Below are 22237 nucleotides of genomic sequence, written 5' to 3'. Positions count from 1 at the left end.
AGTCTCCTCAGCTGTAAAAATGGGTCCAGGAATAGTACCCACCTCCTCAGGCCAGCACATGAGAGCACTGTAATGCTTCCCTGTGCCTTCATGTGAAAGCCAAAGGCTCTCTATAGATAAAGCACCTGCCCTGTATGGATGAGCCAGGAGCTCCTGGGACCAGACCGAACATGAGTCTGCCACACCTGGTTCCCTGGGACAGGTCTCTGGCTCAGACTCTTTGTTTGTGATGGCTGCACAGCAGGCTCTTGAGGATGGGCAGAACTAAGCCTCCATACCCCATTCAGCCACGCAGGGCCCTTGACCCTCACTGAGACTACTCAGGAGGGCAGCCAAGAGTATCCCCTTAAAGCGCCATAGTTGCCCTTAGATGGCTCACCGTGCAGCACACAGTGGGGTGAGGGGTGGGTCCCTGACCTTACTGAGCGTCCCAGCACATTGTCTTTGTGCTTCCTGGGTGCCAGAGGGTTACTTCCCCTCACGTCCTGTGAGACTCCCTGATGTGGGAGGCTGTCTTCATGAGGGAGGGCAGCTCATGCTAGAGGAGTTCAGGGATGTGTCCATCAAGTAAGTCATGAAACTGAGATGCCAACTCAGGCCAGGCCCCCCAAGGCCAGGACACCTGGCTGTTGGCCTGTCAGCCTTCTTTGAGAGCAGGCTTGACCCAGCACTTTCTGTAGAGGCCCAGGTGAGAACTGTTTTAGGCTCTGTGGGCCACACATAGTCTTCTGTCTCATTCTTTTTTCACATAGTCCTTTAAAAATGTAAAAATCCATTCTTACCTATATTAGTCTGTTTGTGCTGCCGTAACAAGATTCCACTGGGTGGTATTAAATAACGGACATTTATTTTCTCTCAGTTCTGGAAACTGTAAGTCCAAGATCAAGGTGCCAGCAATGTTGCTTTCTAGTGGGGACTCTCTTCCTGACCTGCAGATGGCACCTTCTCTGGGTCCTCACATGGTAGGGAGTGAGACCCCTGGTGTCACCTCTTCCGCTTATACAGACACCAGTCTCACAAATGAGAGCCCTGCCCTTATGACCTGCGTTAGCCTTTATTACTTCTATAAAGGCCCTGTCTCCAAATATAGTCACTTTGGGGGATAGGCCCTCAACGTGTGAGTGAGTTTGGGGGGAAACAATTCAGCTCATGGCATTAGCCTTCTAAAAATATACCATAGCCCTGATTAGTCCTGTGGGCCAAAGTTTGCTGATCCTTGATTTAGAACATGCTCTTTGGCTTCAAATCTGTGATTTTGTGGAGAAGCTAGGGGGTGCGGATCTCTGAGTGGGGTTCCTGTTGTTTCCTACTACAGAAAATCAGAGAGAAGTGAGAACACCACAGGCCTGGGTCTGTATCTGATCCCAAAGGTGGGAACCCCATGAGGGCTCATAGATGTCATCTTGAGCCCGCATCCTCTCCCTCCCAGTGCTGCCCATCCCCCTGACCCAACATCCACACTGGGGAAGCAGAGTCCCATGGTAACATAGGTGATGTTTCAGCCATCTGTGAGCTTCAAGGACGTGGCTGTGACCTTCACGCAGGAGGAGTGGGGACAGCTGAATCTGGCCCAGAGGAGACTGTACCGCAACGTGACTCTGGAGACCTGGAGCCACCTGGTCTCTCTGGGTAAGCCAAGCTCTGCCCATCAGCAGTTTCTGTTTCAGGGACTCAAAGCTCTGGCTCTTCTTAAGGGTATGCCCGGGCTGGACCAGAGCATTCCAGAAATGGATTTCTTTGAGATACAGGTCCTGGATATTGCCACTCATTCTGCCTGTAAGGAGCCAAGCATTTTGCTGGGATTTTCCTTGGGATGTGCAGGGCCCTCCTCATCCATCCACATCTGACCCCAGGGACTGAGGGCTGGGCCAGAGGACGCAGTTCTCCTCCTCTCCAAGCAGAGCACAAAGTCCTGTGTTTTTCCACCATTGACCAGGACTTCTGCTTTCCAAACCGGATGTGATCAGCTGGCTGGAGCAAGGACAAGACTCATGGAGGGCAGAACAGGGACCTCCCCAAGGTGAGAGCAGGCCAGAGACCTGGTGAGTTAACATGGCAAGATTGCTCTCCACAGGACCCTGGGTCCAAAGAGGGGAGGAGGAGCAGAGAGCTTCCTTGGGTGTTCTCTGCTGCTTCCTCACATCCAAGGCAACCACATTCTCATCCACATAGGCCTATCCCTCTGTCCCCATGAAAAACACATGTCACTGTTGTCCCAACGTTTCTCATGTGTGGGTTCATTTCAGTTCCCATCTTCCCTTTGATCTTCATCCCTCAGCTGCTTCATCTATTCCTGGGTCCTTGTGCCCCCTCTTTTCCTTGAGTCCCTTACCCTGACTTCCACCCAGGGCAGCAGCTCCTCAGATCTCTCCATCACGCCTGGTCTTTCCCTATAGTTGGGTGTCCATCCCTCCTCCATGTTGGACATTCCTACAACTTCTAGATGATCCAGAGGTGTGGTGAGAACTTGTGCATCCTAGGAAATGGCAATGACCTATTCCTTCCAGAAGGATTCCTACTAACTCAGTTCCTGGGCTTGTTTTCCCACCTCTTCTCATCCCATAGGCCCACCTCCTTATATGCCCCAGTGTCTCAGCCGGATTGGAACTCTTTTTTTTTTTTTTTTTCTTTAATAGCCATATTGAGATAAAATTCACATGCCATACGATTCACTCATTTAAAGCATGCAAAGGATTTTAGTATATTCACAGCATGTGCATCTGTCACTATAATCAATTTTAGAACATGTTCATCACTGCAACTAATTAGGCTGGTTCTGATTTTTTTGTTGTTGTTTTGTTTTAATTAATAGACTTTATTTATTAGAGCAGTTTTATGTTTACCAGAAGTTGAACAGAAAGTACAGAGCTCCCATCTACCACCCTTCCCCACCACAAACACAGTTTCCTCCGTTATTAATATCTTATATTCTGTGGTACATTTGTTACAGTGGGTGAAGATGTATTCACACGTTACCAGTAGAGATCAGTAGTTTACATTAGGTTCATTCTTGGTGGTGTACATTCTGCGGGTTTGGGTAAATGTATAATGCCGTATCTCCATCATTATAGTGTCATGTAAAGTAGTTCCACTGCCCTAAATATCCTCTGTGTCCACCTATTTTTCCCTCCCTCTGTCCTAACTCCTGGAAACCACTGGTTATTTTACTCTTTCTAGTTTTACCTTTTCCAGAATGTCCTGTAGTTGGAATCTTGCAGTATGTGGCCTTTCTTAACTGAAAGCAGCCACTGTGTGTCCTTCACACCACCTTCGACCTTCACACTACCTTGTGACATTCCTTTAGCCAGAGGTGTTGGGTTTATCTTACATGTTTCTGCTCTTTCTTACCCTGTAACTCTCACCTATAGCCTCTGTTATTTTTCCCTCTGAAGTGTCACCTACTTTTACTTGTCCTTGGCCCTTCAAATGATGCCATTCTGAATTCAGTTTATGGGTGGCATCTTTCTTCTCATCTGTCATAGATACTACTTTCTAGCTGACCCACACAGTCTGTTTTCCTCATTTTGCGATCTTGATGGAGACACTGTGTAAAATGTCTAACTTCCTTTGCCCAGTTTCCAATGACCAGGCACAGCTTGGACACATCTTAGCCACCCAAAGACTTCTTTCCTTCTTCCTGTCTCCAAATACCCTTTCACTCCCTTTCATTAGGCCATTGTTTCATTTGAAAAAGTTCTCATCATCAGGGATTCCAAGGCAACACCAAACAGGAACACAGCACAGAGTCTTGGGAAGGAGAACAGTGTTGGGCATGGAGGGCATTGGACTTAGATAAGGACTTTGTCCAAGAGGGAAATGTCCTCCTGGAAGTCAGAGGAGGGCCACAGAGCGTAATTAATATTTTGCAAAACAGAGGATCCTTGTCTCCTTAGCAGACATGGAGAGTGAAGCATGGGGACTTGATCAGAAGCCTTGATAGTACCAGACGTGGGTGGCTACATGACTGAAATGGGGAGAGTGACAAGTAAAGGGGGAATCATGGAGGACCCAGGCAAGGTCCTGAGCTGAGAACCTGTACCACTCATTAGAGGCCCAATATTTCAACAAAGGGAGGAATCCCTGTTAGGACAATAAAAGGGGTGCTCATATCAATGGAACCACGTGCTGCCAGTGCACTGCCAGCCAGGCTCCTTTTGCAATTCCCATATCGGTTCATTTGTGCGTCCAAGTAAATCTTGTAAGCTAAGGATTTTTATTCCTGCCTTGCCGTCAAGGAAAATGAGCTTTACAAGTTGCTAGTTAGTAAGCCCAGTTGTAGCCCAGCCTGGCCAACTACTGCTTCAAGGACTACAGTGCTTTCCAGGAAGTCTGTGGCATTGGTTACAGAGTGGTTGAAGAGCTTTTCTTCTGTGGGTAGCCTGAAGAAATAGTAGAAATGGTGCGTTAAGAATATTAAGTCGGTGTTGGTGTTTGGGATCCTGTTTCAAGATCCAGAATCTGAAAATAGACTAAGATTCTGGGTCAGTAATCGAGGTTGAGGTACCAGTTAGGCTCTTGTATTAATTTCCTGTGGCTGCTGTAACAGATTACCAGTTGAGTGGCTTAAAACAACATGAATCAGGGGCGCCTGGGTGGCACAGTGGTTAAGCGTCTGCCTTCCGCTCAGGGCGTGATCCCGGCGTTCTGGGATCGAGCCCCACATCAGGCTCCTCCGCTATGAGCCTGTTTCTTCCTCTCCCACTCCCCCTGCTTGTGTTCCCTCTCTCGCTGGCTGTCTCTATCTCTGTCGAATAAATAAATAAAATCTTTAAAAAAAAAAAAAAAACATGAATTGATTCTCCCACAGTTCTGGAGGCCAGAAACCTGACATCAGTACCATTGGGCTGAAACCAGGGTGTAGAGTCATGCTCCCTTGGAAGGTTCCAGGAGGAAATCTGTTCCTTGTCTCTTCCAGCTTCTGATGGCTGCAGCATTCCTTGGTTTGTGCCCACATCACTTCAGTCTTTAAGGCCAGCATCTTCAAATCTCTTTGTTCCGTGTTCCTATCACCTCTGTGTGTATCAAATCTCTACCTCCCCCTTACAAGAACACTTCTGGTGACATTTAGGGCCTACACAGATACTCTCCGTATCTCAGGTTCCTTAATATAAGCATCGGCAAAGACCCTTTTTCCAAATCAGGTACCACATTCACAGGCGTCCCAGGCAATGAGAATGTAGGTATCTTTTGTGATTATTGAGGGCTGTATACCGTTAGGCCCAGCTATTTTGTGGATCCCTTCTTTAATCTTTACCCTCCCCTGCTTGTTCTTATTCCTCTTCTCCCTCTTTGGGGACCAGTCCTCCTGGGTCACCTCTTCATTATCTTTGCTTTTTTTTTATACTTTATCACCGATATCCTATTTGCTGATCCATCCCCCCCCTTTTATTAACATCCTGCATGAAATAACAATCCATGGATTAGAAACAAACCCAGAAACACCTCTTACACTTGGTTGTCTCCTTCATCCCATCCTCCCCCTCTAATGCATCCTCAGTAAATCAGGTATTTTGGATTTCTCTCAGACTGGAAGAATACATTTGAAAAGAAAGAGTCAGCTTCCAAAGAGGATTTTGCTGTGGAAGAAGCATTCCACCACATAGAAATGAAACACTGCATATGGGAGGAGGGCCCCTGGTTGGTGTCATTAGGAGAAAGGCAGGATTGGAGGAACCAGGTAAAGAAGCACCAGGAGGACTCTTTGAGTCAAATGGTACTTACCTCACAGACACTGTCTGCTCAAGGGGAACATTGTGAGCATGACCTTGGGGGAAGCTACCTGAGTGTAAGCCTTCTATCTCCAACATTACGCAAAAGAACACATTTCCATACGTTTGACTCACAGGTTAAAAAGTTGAAACAGAATTCATTTTTCATTAATCACAAGAAAGGCTGGGCTGATCAGAAGCCCTATGAAAATCACCAAAGTGCTAGAGCCTTCTGTCAGAGCATTTATTTGAATAAACTTGGAAATGTTGAAATGAGAAATAAAAAGCTTTATGAATATACTGTCAGTAGTGACTCCTTCAACTATGGCACCTCCCTTCGATTTCATAATAGGCATTTTTCAGCAGAGAACAACAGTAACTGTACAGACTATGGAAACATTATTAATCATAGCATGTCTCTGAATGAACACAACCCGATGCATTTTAGAGAATGTCAGGATGAGTGTGATGAATGCCTTGTACAAACTGAAATAAATGATCCTAGAGAAGCACCACTTAGATGTGAGGAGGAACATAATGCCTTCCACACAGCCTCATCTTTTGCTCACTGTGACATCGTTCAGACTGGAAAGAAGTCACACGCATGCAATCAGTGTGGAAAATCTTTCAGCTGTTGCTCTAAGCTTGTTATACACCTGAGAACCCACACTGGAGAAAAGCCCTATGAATGTACTCAGTGTGGGAAGTCTTTCAGCCAGAGCTATAGCCTCGTCATCCATCAGAGAACCCACACCGGAGAAAAGCCCTATGAATGTAACCAGTGTGGGAAATCCTTCACCCAGAGTTCCAAACTTATTAGGCATCAGCGAACTCACACTGGAGAAAAACCATATAAATGTCACGAATGTGGAAAATCTTTCAAGTGGAACTCTAACCTTATTGTCCATCGAAGAATCCATACTGGAGAGAAACCTTATGAGTGTACTCATTGTGGAAAGTCCTTCAGCCAAAGCTCTGACTTTGTTGCACATAAAAGGACTCACACTGGAGAGAAACCCTATGAATGTAACCAGTGTGGAAAGTCCTTCATTCGAAGCACTCAACTTTTTAGGCATCTGCGAACTCACACTGGAGAGAAGCCATATAAATGCAATCAGTGTGACAAAGCTTTCACTGGGAGCTCCCACCTTATTGAGCATCAGAGAACTCATACTGGAGAGAAACCTTTTGAATGTAATCAGTGTGGGAAGGCCTTTACTGGGAGCTCTCGTCTTCTTTCACACGAGAGAATTCATTCTGGAGAGAAACCATACGAATGTAACAACTGTGGGAAATCTTTTCGGCACCGATCACAGCTTGTTGTGCATCAGCGAATCCATACTGGAGAGAAACCTTATGAGTGCAGTCAATGTGGAAAAGCTTTCAGCCAGAGGTCTCCCCTCATTGTGCATCAAAGAACACACATCGGAGAGAAGCCCTATCAGTGTAACATGTGTATTAAAGCCTTCCGTCAGAGGTCACGCCTTACTGAACATGAGAGAACACATACTGGAGAAAAGCCCTATGAATGTATTGACTGTGGAAGAGCCTTTACTGATCGGTCGACACTTGCAAAACACGAGAGAACACACACTGGCGAGAAACCCTATGAATGTAATCATTGTGAAAAGGCCTTTAGTCAGCGATATCAACTTACTAGGCATCAGAGAATTCATATTAGAGAAAAAACTCTATGAATGTAATGAATGTGGGAAGATTTTCAGTTACAATAAATCCCTTATTCAACATGAAAAAACTCATGGGAGAGAAGCTGAATAATCAAGATGGGAAGCTCACAGCCAAACCTTTATTAGACATCAGGTGACAAAGGTATGACTGTCAGTGTGGTCTAATGACCATGTGCATCAGATTTGCTTGGAATGTTCTTGAAACTGCACATTACCAAGCTTACCTTGATCAACTAAATCAGAATCTCTGGCAGTAAAACCCAGGAGCCTACAGTTCCCCAAAGCAGCACAAGTAATTTGTACATTAAAATGTGTTTACATCTGCATTTAGATGAGAAGCTGTGAACATACCACTGATTTAAAACTGTCAGACCTCTTAGCAGGAGTTAGGAAATTCAGTATGTAGCTATACCCACCAAATAATCTTTTTAGTGTAAACAACCACCCAAACTTAATCAGACATTGACCCTGTAACACATTCCTAGAAATAGTGGACTGGAAGATGTTCTCTTCTTTAATCTTATTTTTTTGGACTGGAAGATATTCTTGATGTGAAGCCCCAGACACGCAATCTAAGAAGAACTCTGCATGACAAAGTTGGTATTGAGTGATGAAATATGAAGCCAGCCAATGTAAACTAGCAGTGAACACAACAAATTGGGGGAGGACTGAGGATGGAAAGTCTCCCAAATTGGTTTTTATTAGAATTAAAAGTAGACTCTGAATAAATCAAAGACTCTGTTGTGCTCTGATTTCACTTTGTTGCTCAATTAGGTTGACTATAATCAGAGCAGGGTGTATAGCATATATGGAAAATATTTACCAGGTGAAGTGAAAACAGGACCCAAAGTAGTATATACACAAAATGTTACAACCATATAAAAAACATGCACACAGATAGTTGGTTAAGAAGGTCCCTTCAGCAGCATGTTCAAAACAAAGGCCGAAATATAAGTCAACAATGGTGAAGAAAGTGGGAGAGGCCATAACGGCAGATTTGAGCAAGGTGAAAGCAGGTGTGAGAGCATCACCTGGAGGGGCAGAGTGGAAAGGCTGAAGCCTGGATCATGTGAAGAGAGGGCTGGAGCAGTAGAGGCCACAGCAGCCTAGCAGAGCTGTACACCAGGAGGTGGGCGGAGAAAAAGATCTTTGAAACTCCAAATTTTCTCTCCCTTCTCCCCTATTTTTCTTGCCTTACAGAGGGTATCTGGCTGTGAGTAAGCAGAAAATAGAGTAGGAAGCAAGTTACGTACTAAAAATAGTCTGGGGGACCAGGGAATTTGGTGGATTATGTTCCAAAACAAGGGCTGCCTTATTTGGATATCGTGAGGACCGTCACCCTAGCAGCTGGTTCTTGCACTTTTCACCCTCTAGCAAAGCATGCCATTAGACTGGTCTCACCCACCTATTTGAACTTCCCGTCTTCTTTCATAGCCTCTTCAATATGGATGGGAGCCAAGGCGTGAAAGATGAAGAAAGCCTTCAACACGAGAGAGAAAAAAAATATGTAAGATAAAACAGAAGCCAGCCCCATGGGGTGCCTGGGTGGCTCAGTCATTCAGTGTCTGCCTTCAGCTCAGGTCATGATCCCAGGGGCCCCACATCAGGCTCCCTGCTCAGCAGGAAGCCTGCTTCTCCCTCTCCCACTCCCCCTGTTTGTGTTCCCTCTCTTGCCATGTCTCTCTGTCAAATAAATAAAATCTTTAAAAAAAAAGCCAACCCCAAAGAGAACATATATTTGGGGACCCAAATACTTAAAAGGTTTATTCCAGGAGTGAGTCAAAAAATAATTGCAAGTGAAAAATAAATCCAGGATGCCTTTTTTTTTTAAGATTGATTTTTTTAGAGAGAGCAAGAGGGGGAGGGGCAGAGGGAGAGGGAGAGAAGATCTCAAGCAGACTCCATGCTGCGTGCAGAGCCCAATGCATAACGATGAGATCACGACTTGAGCCCAAACCAAGAGTCAGACGCTTAACCGATTGAGCCACCCAGGCACCCCAAGATCCATGTATTTGACCCTGATGCTAATACTTCTTCTTAGAAGAAGCAGAGGACACATGAAATTGGAATAAAAGAGGGGGTTTTTAATCAGATTGTTCTGATTGGCCCTTCACTGAACAGTATTTGCATAGATAAGATATAAACAGTAGGTACTGAGTTTTTGTTTTTGTTTTTAAGGAAGAAAGCCAGAGCTATGACATGAGGATTTCATTATGGCAAGAGCAGAGCATCATTGTTCCCAGCACTGTCACGGACGGTAATGCTATAGTCTCTAGCTGTTGTACAAGGGGAGAGAGACATAGTGAGGAGACGAGTATCCTCATTTTAGGAAGCAGCCTCTTAAATATGATAGACAGGTTATTTAGGAGACCAAAAGTAGAGCATAAAACGGTAATATGTCAGAAATTGGAAGCAAATAGAGGAGCAACAGTGTGAGCTAAATCTACACTCCTGAGCAGAGCAGGAAGTCAGTAAAGTCTACAGGCCATAAAAGATCAGAATTACAGAGATGGCCTCAGGAAGAACTGGAACAGAAATGGTTAGAAGTCGTTGGTGGGCTGTGTGACTGTTGGGGAGGGTGGGGCTGGAGATCACTGGTTTTCATTTTATACCTTCAGTAGTAACTCATTCCCTGGTGGTACACTATCTATTTGGGTAACAGATTGCTTCCAGTGTGTGTCTCTAGGTGAGCAGAACAACGATACATGAGGACATCTGCAGTTGATTTGTGGGATTATATACAATTTTCTTTCTTTTGATTCAGTGTTGCTATAGTACTAGATTGACAATTCAAAAAGCTGGGGGGAGGGGGAAAGATGTCAGACTTTCCAATTTGCCAATTAGACTTTATCCAGAATCGCAGGAAGGCTCCTTGATTTCTTAGAAGTCCCTGGTATTAAAGGGGGGTGGCTTAGTCTTTTAAGACTTGGTTTTCCGGAAACCTTAATACCAGGAAGTCAGAAGACCCCCAAGAGTGGGGACCTGGAGAGGTGCTGGTATCCTGGGACAAGATGGGACAACACAGTTGTGTGAATTTGCATAACCAAGTACTGAATGTACTTCCCTCAAGGTCACTCTGGCAGTTACCTGGTATCTATCATAAAACCCTTTAAGTAATATAGCTCTCATGATTTATATGCGACCCTGTGGTTGAGATGGAAAATGTCTTAGCTAGGGCTGCCCGCACAGAACACGTGGGGACTTTGCTTCCTGGCTGGATAGTTGGTCCTGCTGCCTGCACCACTGTTACTGCATAGCTGTCAAGAGATGCCAGAGCCTGGGAGGAAGAACTTGCCCAACAGATCCAGCAAAGCACATGTTTGACAATTCTTGTTGACCAAACATCTGAGAGGTGTCCGCATTCAGCAAGTTGAAAGTACCGTCATTCAGTGAAGGAGCTACTGGAGACTCCGGTATGGAAGATGTGTGGGATGCCACAGTGTCCTCAAGTCCCTCTTTCCATAGTAGGGACTCCACGCAGGAGGTTAGTGATGATGTACGCCTGGAGACTAAGCCCAGTGGGAATTGGGAGGAGGAGGAGATGAAGGGACAGGGAATGGAAGGATGCAGCTGCTGCTCTGTATGTGATCAGTGCATCAGGCCCTGCTCTCCTAGGTATTCTACCCCCTCCTAAGTGAGAAACCTAAGGCTCATAGGACCCAAGAAGTCCGCTCATTTGAAATAGGAACCTGAGACCTCCCCACCCGAATGATTCCCATACCCAGAGGCCAGTGGTTTCTTAGCGAAACATGCATAAGACCCACCTGAGAGGAACTGTTAGAATTGCAGGTTCCTGGGCCCATCTTCAGAGAGTCCACTTGGTCAGGCTGAGGTGGTTTCTAGATATTTGCATAGTTCAAGTACCCTTTCTAGTTTTTTCTTAACATTTTGGAGTGTTTTCATTGGTTTTGTTTTGTCTTTTTTTTTTTTTTTTTAAGATTTTATTTATGTATTTGACAGAAATAGAGACAGCCAGAGAGGGAGGGAACACAAGCAGGGGGAGTGGGAGAGGAAGAAGCAGGCTCCTAGTGGAGGAGGCAGATGCTTAACAACTGCGCCACCCAGGCTCCCCGCTGAGCCACCCAGGCGCCCCTTGTTTTGTCTTATAAAGATTTTTAAATAATCTCTACACCCAATGGGCTCAAACTCAGAACCCCAAGATCAAGAGTCACGCTCCACCAACTGAGCCAGAGCGGTGCCGTTATTTTTTTCTTAACGTTTTGTTTTGTTTTGTTTATAACATTTTGTAAAGAGTAATCTCAAAATTGTATATCCATGTATCTGTTTTCTTTGTTGGTTTCATTTAAATTTGTGGCTTTTTTTTTTTTTTGTAAAAACCCTAAATGATACCACATCTATTACATGTGACCCAGAGGCTCCTTTCAACAAGAGACAGAAATCCATCCTCTCTCCCCCTTTTCAGAATACAGATATCAAAATAATCCTACACATAATTTTGAACAACTAGCAGTGGAACTGCTGGGGGCCCACAAGGCCACCCCCACCACATCCAGAGATTTCTAGACGAATTCATGAGACTCAGCCTATCATTGTACTCACAGCTATGATTTATTAGAGTGATGTAGAAAGGATACGCAGTTGGAGCGTAAGGGGAAAGACAGGTGAAGTCTGGGGGAATCTATGTCCAGACTTGCAATGCTGTCCCTCCCCTGAGGGGGTCATATGAAGGTCACTGAGGATCAGGCAAGGAGGCACTTCTGTCTAGCATGTACCAAATTCCAGACTCCCAGAGGAAAGGAGGTGCTCAGTGCAAATCACATTGTTTGCATAGTCTGGGCACAGAGACATCCTTATTAGTTGGGGTACAAATAACACTCTTAACACCCAAGTTGCCAGATGCCAGCCAAGGGCCAACCTTGAAAATAGGAGCTTGTAACAGCTGAAACCTCAGACCTGCTGTGTTAATCCTTTCTGTGCGAACATTCATACCTCTTCCAAAATGAATATATTTAGCAGTATTCACAGTACCTTTCCGTTAACGTGTTTAGACTGCAGCTCTGGCTGCCCAACTGGATAAAGTACAGGGTTCATATAATTCCTGCTTGAGACTGGCTTTCAGAATCGCACCTCTGCACCTCAGACCTGACGTTCCTAGCCGTGATTCCCTTCTGTAGACGTGAATCCCATTTGGACTGCTCCAGGCTTAGCTTAAATGCCAGAGTACCCTGATAAGAGAACAAAAAATGATGCTGCTTTTTCCCTCTTATAAATACCCTAAACATAAAATGTGAATTTCTGTGTTAAACATTCTTTTTTTAATGTAAACTCTGCCCAACATGGTGTTTGAACTCATGACTCGAGATCAAGAATAGAGTCAAATGCTCTACCAACAGAGCCAGCAAGGTGCCCTGGTGTGTCAGACATTCTTAGTAATGTTCAGGTCAAGTTTACTACCTGGAACTTCTATTTACTATGCAGGCATGTTGCATCACGGTAGTTAATGAAGACAGCACAAGTAGAACGGTATGGACCTAAGGTGACTCTGAGATCCACTACCTTATTGTACTTTTGTCATTCTGGGGGCTGTGGAAGCTTCTGGTTTTCTTTCTTTCTTTTTTTTTTTTTTTTTTAAGATTTTATTTATTTATTTGACAGAGAGAGACAGCCAGTGAGAGAGGGAACACAAGCAGGGGGAGTGGGAGAGAAAGAAGCAGGCTCCCAGCGGAGAAGCCTAATACAGGGCTCGATCCCAGGACTTTGGGATCACACCCTGAGCGGAAGGCAGATGCTTAATGACTGAGCCACCCAGGCGACCCTGGTTTTCTTTCAACATCATCAGCTGTTAGCATCTTAGCTCTTGAGGATAGGATACTAAGGCTGTATGAATTTTACAATGTGCTCTGTGTATATAACATTACCCAAGAACTATTCATATTCATTCATGTAAAATGTGTGATGGAGGAGTTTCTGGATATTTAGGACTTCATTCTTTGTTTTTATTTTTTTCAATGAGGGATCACCCTTTGCCTACTGCACATTGAGGTCACACATCTAGCCATCCTAGGTAAAAAAACAGCTTGTGCATCAGTCCAAATTTGAGGATTCTACATTTGGCTGCTTCACGGCAGGACCCTTTCCTTCACAGGTCTGGGGATTCCAGTCAACCTGTATCCTGAGCTTGGAAATGCTCTGCTCCAGTGGGGTTACTTTCCCTAGCAGTCTTCCTGATGTTTGGCCACAGCTATGCTAAGTTCCCTAGGAAGATGCTCAAAGAAACCCAGCATCTTTCTCCCATGAAATGTGAGGACACGAGAGCTCTTCCCAGCTGCCAGGCAGAGGGCCCAGAAGGCTCCAGAGAGTCCAGACCAGAGAGGGCACCCAACAAAAGCTGGATGAACTAACATAGAAAGATCATATGGTAAGGTAAGCAAATGGTCTGAAATTAGCTGGTAAAAGTAAAACTAAGACAATCCAAAGAGCTTAGAAGAAAGGATTTAAACATGGCCTAGCAGTAGATACATAGATCTAACCTAGGGAAATGCAAATTTAAAAGGGTGATCACTGTTTCATGCCCACTGGCTTTGCAAGGGATTTTTTTTTAATTGTAAAGCCCATATATCAGGGGTTGGTGAGGGAGATGCGCTGATAAAGTGTCGAGGGGTATAGTTTCTGGAAAGATACTAGGGTATGAAGAACTTACAGGGTTTCAAACCACTTGATTCAATAACCTGTTCTGCAGGGGGATATTTTATGTTAGCAAAAGTCAAAATCTACAAAGATTTTAAGTGACCATGAACCTTTAGAAATAGTCCAACTGGAAAAAAAAATGGTAGCAATACCAGGAAAATGGGTAAATCTACAGTCGTTTGGGAAACTTAAATGTATTTCTCCCAGAAAAAAAAAAAAAAAAAAGGCTAAGGAAGTTACGTGATTCACCCTGAAATGATTAACAAGCTTGACATAACAGACATTCATAAAACATGCACATACACTTGTGACTAAATACGTTTTCAGTTTAATACATTATTCCTGCCAAGAACTTGGTGAGCTTTCTGTGTCCTGATGAGGAGTTTCTTCACGTCAGAAACTTCCCTCAGTGGGTGCCTTGATCATTAGCTTCTCTCTCTGTCCCTCTTTCTCCATATGGAGTCCGCATTATTCATCCATGAGGTCTTTTGGATCTGTCTACCAGGACTATTATCTTTTTTTTTTTTTTAAGATTTTATTTATATGAGAGACAGCACAAGTGGATGGGGGGGAAGGGGCAGAGGGAGAAGCAGACTCTCCACAGAGCAGGGAGCCCAACACGGGGCTTGATCCCAGGACCCCAAGATCATGACCTGGGCCGAAGGCAGATGCTTAACCAACTGAGCCACCCAGGTGCCGCTGCCCTATTATCTTTTCCATCAAGATTCCCATTTCTTTATATTTTTTTCCTGTCACGAGCTATTTCTTCTGTGGTTCTCTACAGACCCCTCCTCCATACCACTTTGTCTACTGAGGTTCTTAACTTGAAACTCATTTTTTCAGCCCCAGAAAGTCCCTATGGTCCAATTGGACCCCACTTTAAATGGATGGAGTGAGACTAATACCTCAACAAAGTTGTTAAAAATAATAAGGAAGGGTCTGGGGCGCCTGGGTGGCACAGCAGTTAAGCATCTGCCTTCGGCTCAGGGCGTGATCCCGGCGTTATGGGATCGAGCCCCACATCAGGCTCCTCCACTGTGAGCCTGCTTCTTCCTCTCCCACTCCCCCTGCTTGTGTTCCCTCTCTCGCTGGCTGTCTCTATCTCTGTTGAATAAGTAAATAAAATCTTAAAAAAAAATAATAATAATAATAATAAGGAAGGGTCTTACATGCTTATATGGAAAGATTTCCAGAATATTGTTAAACGAATAAAAGCAAGGAAAAATTCAGTATGTGGTAGGCCATCTTTTACACTTGTGTAAGAGTGAAAAAACTACTTATACATATTTACTTGTGAATGCATAATATATCTACAGAATGACCTCTAAGAAACAAAAAATAGTAGTTGCTCATGAGGAGGGAAGTTGGTGGGAGTCAAGGGACAGAGGAAGATCTCACCAGATATCCAATAGTACCTTCTGAATTTCAAGCCATGAGAATGTATTACTTGTTAAAAACCATATTTTTTTACATTTTTAAAAACAACGATGAGGGCCTGAACCAATGCCCTTGTGATGGAAATAGAAAGAAAGGAGCAGGAGAGATTTTTAGGACAGAAAAATCCACAAACCACAGATTCACTTTTCTAATACTATGTAACCAACGTAGTGGTTTAAAACAATGATTTCTTTAATTTCTCACTGTTCCATAAGTTGATTGGGATCAACTGGGTGGTTCTTCTCACTTACAGCCTCTCATGCAGTTTCAAGGTAGCTACAATGGGAGCTGGATTCACTTGAAGACCCAGAACGAAGATGATGTACTGACAAACTGGCAGTTGCTGCTGGCTGCCAGCTGTGAGCTCAGCTGGGATTCTTGACTGGAGCATTCACATTAGACCCCTCCATATGGCTTAGGCTCTTCTCAGCATGGTGGCTGGGTTCTAAGATGGCAAGTCCCAAGAATGAGCATTCCAGGGGACCTACGCAGAATCTGAAACGCTTCTTATGATTTGGCCTCAGAAATCACACATCATCCCTTCTGCTACATTTTATTGGCTAGTCAGTCAGGGTCAGCCCAGAGTCAGGGGGAGAGGAAACAAGTTCCACCTCCTGGTGGGAAGAGAGATGAAGAATTTGGGCCATCTTTAATCCACCGTGGAGACTCAGTGACTCAAGCAGGAGTAATAGAAAGGAATCTTTCTCAAAGAATCTTAATCCTATATCAGATTATGATACAACAGAAGTAGGCCGAGGCGACATGAAGGAGTAAGCTTGGAGCGCAGGAACAGTAGGTGTGCTTTTGGACAGGTTATATTGAGGCGCCCAAGGGACATCAAGGTGGAGCTGACCAGTTTCAAATGTTAGCTAAGGGGGTGCTTGGGAGGCTCAGTCGTTAAGTGTCTGCCTTTGGCTCAGGGCGTGATCCCAGCGTTCTGGGATCGAGCCCCACATCAGGCTTCTCCGCTAGAAGCCTGCTTCTTCCTCTCCCACTCCCCGTGCTTGTGTTCCCTCTCTGGCTGGCTGTCTCTCTCTCTCTGTCAAGTAAATAAATAAAATCTTAAAAAAAAAAAATGTTAGCTAAAGTAAGGAAAAACACGGTACGTGCCTATGTTTGTTTAAGTTTCACAAGAGAGCTATAAAAGTGTGTTCTTTGAGCATCTAGACTCTTGCACTTTCTGTGAATCTCTGCCTGGGACACTTTCCACCTAAATATCCTCATGGCTCCTGCCCTGATCTCCTTCAGGCCTCCTCCCACTTGTGGATTTTTCCCTCCTCAGGGAGTGGATTTTCAAGCACATAGAGGAATGGTGTGAGACTGCTCTAAAGGGTTTGTTTTTTTTTTTCCCCAAAGATTTTATTTCTTTGTCAGAGAGAGGTGGAAAGCACAAGCAGGGACAGCAGCAGGCAGAGGGAGAAGCAGGCTCCCCTTTGAGCAGGGAGTCTGATGCGGGGCTCGGTCCCAGGACTCTGGGATCATGACCTGAGTGGAAGGCAGCTGCTTAACCGATTGAACTACCCAGGCGTCCCTCTAAAGGGTCTTTTTTTTTCTTTTTAAGATTTTATTTATTTGACAGAGAGAGAGACAGCTAGAAAGGGAACACAAGCAGGAGGGGTGGGAGAGGGAGAAGCAGGCTCCCCACTGAGGAGGGAGCCCGATATGGGGCTCGATCCCAGGACCCTGGGATCATGACCCAAGCTGAAGGCAGACGCTTTACAACTGAGCCACCAAGGCGCCCCCCCTCTAAAGGCGTTTTAAAAAGAAAGATGTGGGTTGGAGCACAGCGAGCTCTCAAGACTGGATGAAGGTATGCAAGAGGTCTATTGAAGATTTATGTTTAAAGAGAAATCACCTTTGGGATGCCTGGGTGGCTCAGTCGGTTAACCGTCTGCCTTTGGCTCAGGTCATGTTCCCAGGGTCCTGGGATCAAGTCCCGCATGGGGCTCTCTCCTCAGCAGGGAGCCTGCTGCTCCGGCTGCCTGCCGCTCCCTCTGCTTGTGCTCTCTTTGTCTCTTCCTCTGACAAATAAAATCTTAAAAAATAAGTAAATAAATAAAGAGAAATCACTTTCAGATGTTCTTGGGACCTGATTATCCACGGAATCATGCACCAGATCATCCATCCTAACAACTAAAATCCCATCACTATATTCTCTAGTGGCACAACAACATTATAAATTAGTAATTGAAAGAAAGAGCACAATCTGGATATTTTAAATATCATCCAAAAGCTTTTTGGTCAAAGAGGAAAATAATAAATATATAAAATTAAAAATAATCTGATTTTATTTAGTTACAAAATTAATATTCTCCCTATTAAAACTGTAGGAATACATACAAAATTATTATCAAAGTTTGCTTTAAAAACAAAAGCCTGGGTGGCGAAGTCGTTAAGCGTCTGCCTTCGGCTCAGGGCGTAATCCCGGCATTCTGAGATCGAGCCCCACATCGGGCCCCTCTGCTGGGAGCCTGCTTCTTCCTCTCCCGCTCCCCCGCTTGTGCTCCCTCTCTCGCTGGCTGTCTCTCTGTCAAATAAATAAAATCTTAAAAATAAATAAATAAAAATAAAAACAAAAGCCTATATTAGGGACAAATGTATCTTAAGCTTTTTAGTCTCAAGACCCCTTCACAGTTTTTTTGGGTTTTTTTGTTTTTTGTTTTTTTCAGAGACAGGGAGAAGGGGTGAGGGGCAGAGGGAGAGAGAGAAAGAATCTTAAGCAGACTCCATGCCCAGCACAGAGCCTAACACATGGCTCAATCTCACGACCCTGAGATCATGACATGAGCCGAAATCAAGAGTCAGACACTTAACCGGCTGAGCCACCCAGGACCCCTTCATAATCTTAAAAATCATTGAGGACCCCAAGCAGTTTTTTGTTTATGGAGGTTCTGTCTATCAATATTTGCCATATTAAGAATTAAAACAGAAAAAATAATATTATATTTCATTTTTAAAAATAAATCCATTATACATTAACATATGTTATAGGCTGAATTGTGTCCCCTGGAAATCCATATATTTAAGTCCTAACTCCATACCTCAGAATGTGACCTTATTTTGAGATAGGGTCTCTATAGAGGTAATTAAGTTAAACCGAGGTCGCTATGGTGATCCCTGCTCCAATATGACTGATTTATTTATAAAAAGACATGCACACAGGGAGAAGTCCCATGAAGGCGAAGGCAGAGATCTACAGGCCAAGGGATGCCAAAGATTGCCAGGAAACCAGCAGAAGCTAAGAAAAGTGGAATAGAGAAGTCTCTCTCTTAGGCCCTCTGAACAACCAAACCACATGAAAACCTTGATCTAGGACTTCTAGCCTCCAGAACTGAGACAATAAATTTCTGTTCTTCAAGTCACCCAGTTTGTGGTACATTGTTCTGGCAGCCCTAAGAAATGAACACAACATTTTGTTTTGTTAAAAAAAAAAAATCTACTTTATAGAAAATAACTATATTTCCCAAAACAAATAAATATTGGTGAAAAGCGTAGCACTGCATTATATTTTTGCAAATCTCTTTAATGTCAGGCTTGATGGAAAGCAGCTGGTTTCCAAAGCTGCTTGTGCCCTTGAGAACTGCAGAACTCAGCACTGGAGAACTCAGTGCTACATTAAGAGACAACCAAACTCTAACAAGGCTTCTAGCAGCACTGATGAGGGAACAGAAGACAAGCTGAGGACAAAGCAGAATTTGACACTCCACACCCCCCCCCCCCACCATGGGATATATGTGACATTCCTCAGGCACTCCTGGCTGCCCTAAAGCTAAGGAAAGGAAAAACAAATAGCTTATAGAGATCACAATCCTGCAAGACCCAAGTCTCCATCAGTTAGCGATCTACAAGAACAAAGCATTTCTATCAATAACCTAGCTTCCAGAAGGAGATGTAGATACAGTTAAATGTCCTTATAACCTGCAGCCCACTGACAGATACTTAAAGCGGGCAGAGTATAATGTTCCTCCAGGAAGCTCCCAACTGTCTTCATGTCCGTGCCTTGCTAGAGGGAAGAACAGCCTTAGCTTGAAAATGGCAAGGCCTCCGGTATCCTTTGACTCTACTTTAACATATGAAAATTCTTTTGAAACCTCCCTTTTCCTTACCTTCCCCAACCCCATGGTATATAATCAGCCACCCTCACTACCCTGGGGCAGCATCTCTTTCTGCCCACAGGTCCTGTCCCCATGCTTTAATAAACCACCATTTTGCACCAAAGACGTCTCAAGAATTCTTTCTCGGTCGTCGGCTCCAGATTCCACCCACTGAGCCTCCCCTATATTCCAAAACTACATCATCATAATGCTGTGTCCCTAGAAAGACACCAGCCTTCCATTAAAATGCCTGCTTAGGGGCGCCTGGGTGGCGCAGTCGTTAAGCGTCTGCCTTCAGCTCAGGGCGTGATCCCGGCGTTCCGGGATCGAGCCCCACATCAGGCTTCTCCACTAGGAGCCTGCTTCTTCCTCTCCCACTCGCCCTGCTTGTGTTCCCTCTCTCGCTGGCTGTCTCTCTCTGTCAAATAAATAAATAAAATCTTTAAAAATAGATAAATAAAAATAAAATGCCTGCTTAATGTCTCTCTGAGAAATGCTGCCAGGAGAAATTGCTGTTTGTTCTAGCAACACCCAACGATAGGCTCCTGACCTCCCTTTCTTACTGCATTTACTAAAAAGAGCTTAGAATTGGGAATTCTTCCTGTCTCTTTGAGATGTCTGTGTATATCCTACAACTCAGAAGGATCTTTCTCAAGGACCTGAAAGCCATTCCTTTGAAATAGTACCATCAGGAAGGAGAGGGCCCCTCTAACTTTGGTAATTAACAGCTGGCACCATGCCACGGCTGGCTTAAACGTATTTACACTGACAAACACTTTGTAATTCTCCACAGGAGCCTTGCTCTCTCCCGCTTCTAATTCTCTCATACCTCTGCATAAGGTCCAGTCTTTAAAAGGTCCAGTCACCTCTGCATAAATGCAAATGGAGCTCAGTGCTTTTCCTACTGTCAGAAGTTACTGAATAAAATCTGTTTTCACAATGTTAAGTAATGACCCTTTTGTTTATCTTTAATACTTTCAATCTGTTGCAATATTACTCATTCAGAAGCCTCCGGAAAACTCTATTGTACATTTGTAAGAGAATGGAAGTGGAGGGGAAAAGCTATTATTATGCACTTAGTTCTGAACTCACCAATTCAGAGGAAGGGTCTCAGGAAACTCCAGGTGTCCTTGGTCCACACTTTGAGAACTATTGCAATAGACAAACCCCCTATAATATAATCAAGGAGAACACAAAACAAGTAGTAGAAAATTAAAAATTAAGACAACAGGGAAACATCATGCATTGAAGATTCAGCACCATTAGAACCAGGAGAAAGTTGAGCCCAGCGACTCATTCCATATAAATACATGGGGCTTGTTCCCAAGAAGATAATAGATCCAACCACCCCCACCTTTCCCATCCTTTGTGGGTCTTCTGCTAAGGGGAAGGCAATGGTTCTTTCTGGGAACTGCTCTGCCCACCAAGAAAGGAATACTGCCTGGAAATTGTGTTGGTACCCAGTAGGGGCCAAATTCAGTGTCCCAGAAACTGCCCAATTAATTGTTACCACAGCAGCCACTGTCACCTGCTCGAGTGAAGATGCCCGACAAATGCACGTCCTGGTACTATTGACCTTGTCGCGATGGGTCCTGGGTGGGATGGCAAGGCGAGACACCCAGCAGAGAGTAGACTGGTTGCTGCCCTGGGGGCGGGGGGCAGGGGACTAGGCAGAGAGAGGCAGAGGAGAGTACAGAGATGGGAGAGAGTGTGGACTTTGCCAGCTGCTCTCTCCCAGCCGGTGACCACAGTCGCTCACCCTTTTATCGTGTTCCTGGTTTATTGTCTGTCCCTCCCCACGACACCATCAGCCCCTTGCGGGCGGGTGGGCGAGCAGCTCTCTCTTCTCTTCCCGTGTGCCTGGTTTGTAGCACACAATAGTCAAATAAATATTGCTAAGGTTCGACTGCAACCTGGTGAACATCTGCTTTTTTCTCTCCTCGTTATTAATAAAAATTGTAATGGACCCTAAAAGACCCACAGAAATGACACCTCTCAAAGGGAACACCCCAAATCAGGAGAACACAATCAGCTATCAGAAACCGCGCCCGCCCCCTTCCGGTCACTAAGCTCCCCCAAATCCATGATATTAAAACGTTTTCATGTTCATGTAATTTTGATGCACAGAAACAGGTTTTAAGCACAACGCCAGGGTATGTTCCAAAGAGTAAAGAGTGCCAGCTAGGACGCTCCGGCCCCGGGTTTCAAAGCAGGGCACCGCGCTCCAGGGTGGACAGAATGGCATCGTCCAGCGGGGCCGCAGGAGCAAAGGCTGAGGAACGCGGCCGGCCCCGGGGCCACTAAGGCGCCGCGGCCGCGCTCAGACGCGAACTCCCAACGGCTAGGCTGCGAGGACGATGCCCCCCACGACCCGGGTCCCTTCGCGGCTCGTCCGGCCCCCCTTCCCTCTCACCACCCCCCCACCCCGGGCACGGAGACGCCCAGTTGCCCAGAGCCCCGGCATGCGCGGCAGCCGGCAGTCGCCACCGCAGCCACCCACCGCCATCAGCCCAACACTGCCTCGCCGCGGTCTGTGGCAGGAGCGCCCCCAGTGGCCGGAGGCCCGACGGATGGACGGTCCCTTCGGGCCGAAGCCAAAAGGTTGTCGTTGGTGGAAGCCTCGACGAACTAAGGTTTTCATTGGTCGGGCGCTACGGCGCGC

General features: G+C 45.1%; 1 protein-coding gene and 1 long non-coding RNA gene across 3 annotated transcripts in view; one reads left to right on the top strand and one right to left on the bottom strand.

The window, feature by feature from the left end:
• LOC130544074 (zinc finger protein 544-like) overlaps positions 1-22237 on the top strand; it is a 40781-nt gene that overhangs the window by 5152 nt on the left and 13392 nt on the right. The window contains 4 exon segments of the mRNA XM_057313910.1: positions 860-962; positions 1503-1629; positions 1937-2020; positions 5526-7407. Of these exon segments, the coding sequence (XP_057169893.1) occupies positions 860-962; positions 1503-1629; positions 1937-2020; positions 5526-7407 (2196 nt within the window).
• LOC113248041 (uncharacterized) lies at positions 15268-22127 on the bottom strand. Of its 2 annotated transcripts, XR_008960031.1 has the most exons (6): positions 22076-22127; positions 21335-21435; positions 21104-21241; positions 20668-20745; positions 18785-18873; positions 15268-18008 (listed from the first exon to the last, which is right to left on the bottom strand). It is a non-coding gene; the product is annotated as an uncharacterized LOC113248041 (long non-coding RNA). The 2 variants fall into 2 exon arrangements; XR_003313432.4 differs by lacking the exon at positions 15268-18008 and having other exon boundaries at positions 18046-18873.

This window comes from Ursus arctos, unplaced genomic scaffold, assembly GCF_023065955.2.
Source record: "Ursus arctos isolate Adak ecotype North America unplaced genomic scaffold, UrsArc2.0 scaffold_19, whole genome shotgun sequence".
In the NCBI taxonomy this organism is placed as follows: Eukaryota; Metazoa; Chordata; class Mammalia; order Carnivora; family Ursidae; genus Ursus; species Ursus arctos.
The sequence above is the reverse complement of the archived record's forward strand: the minus strand, read 5'-3'. Positions and strand labels throughout refer to the sequence as shown.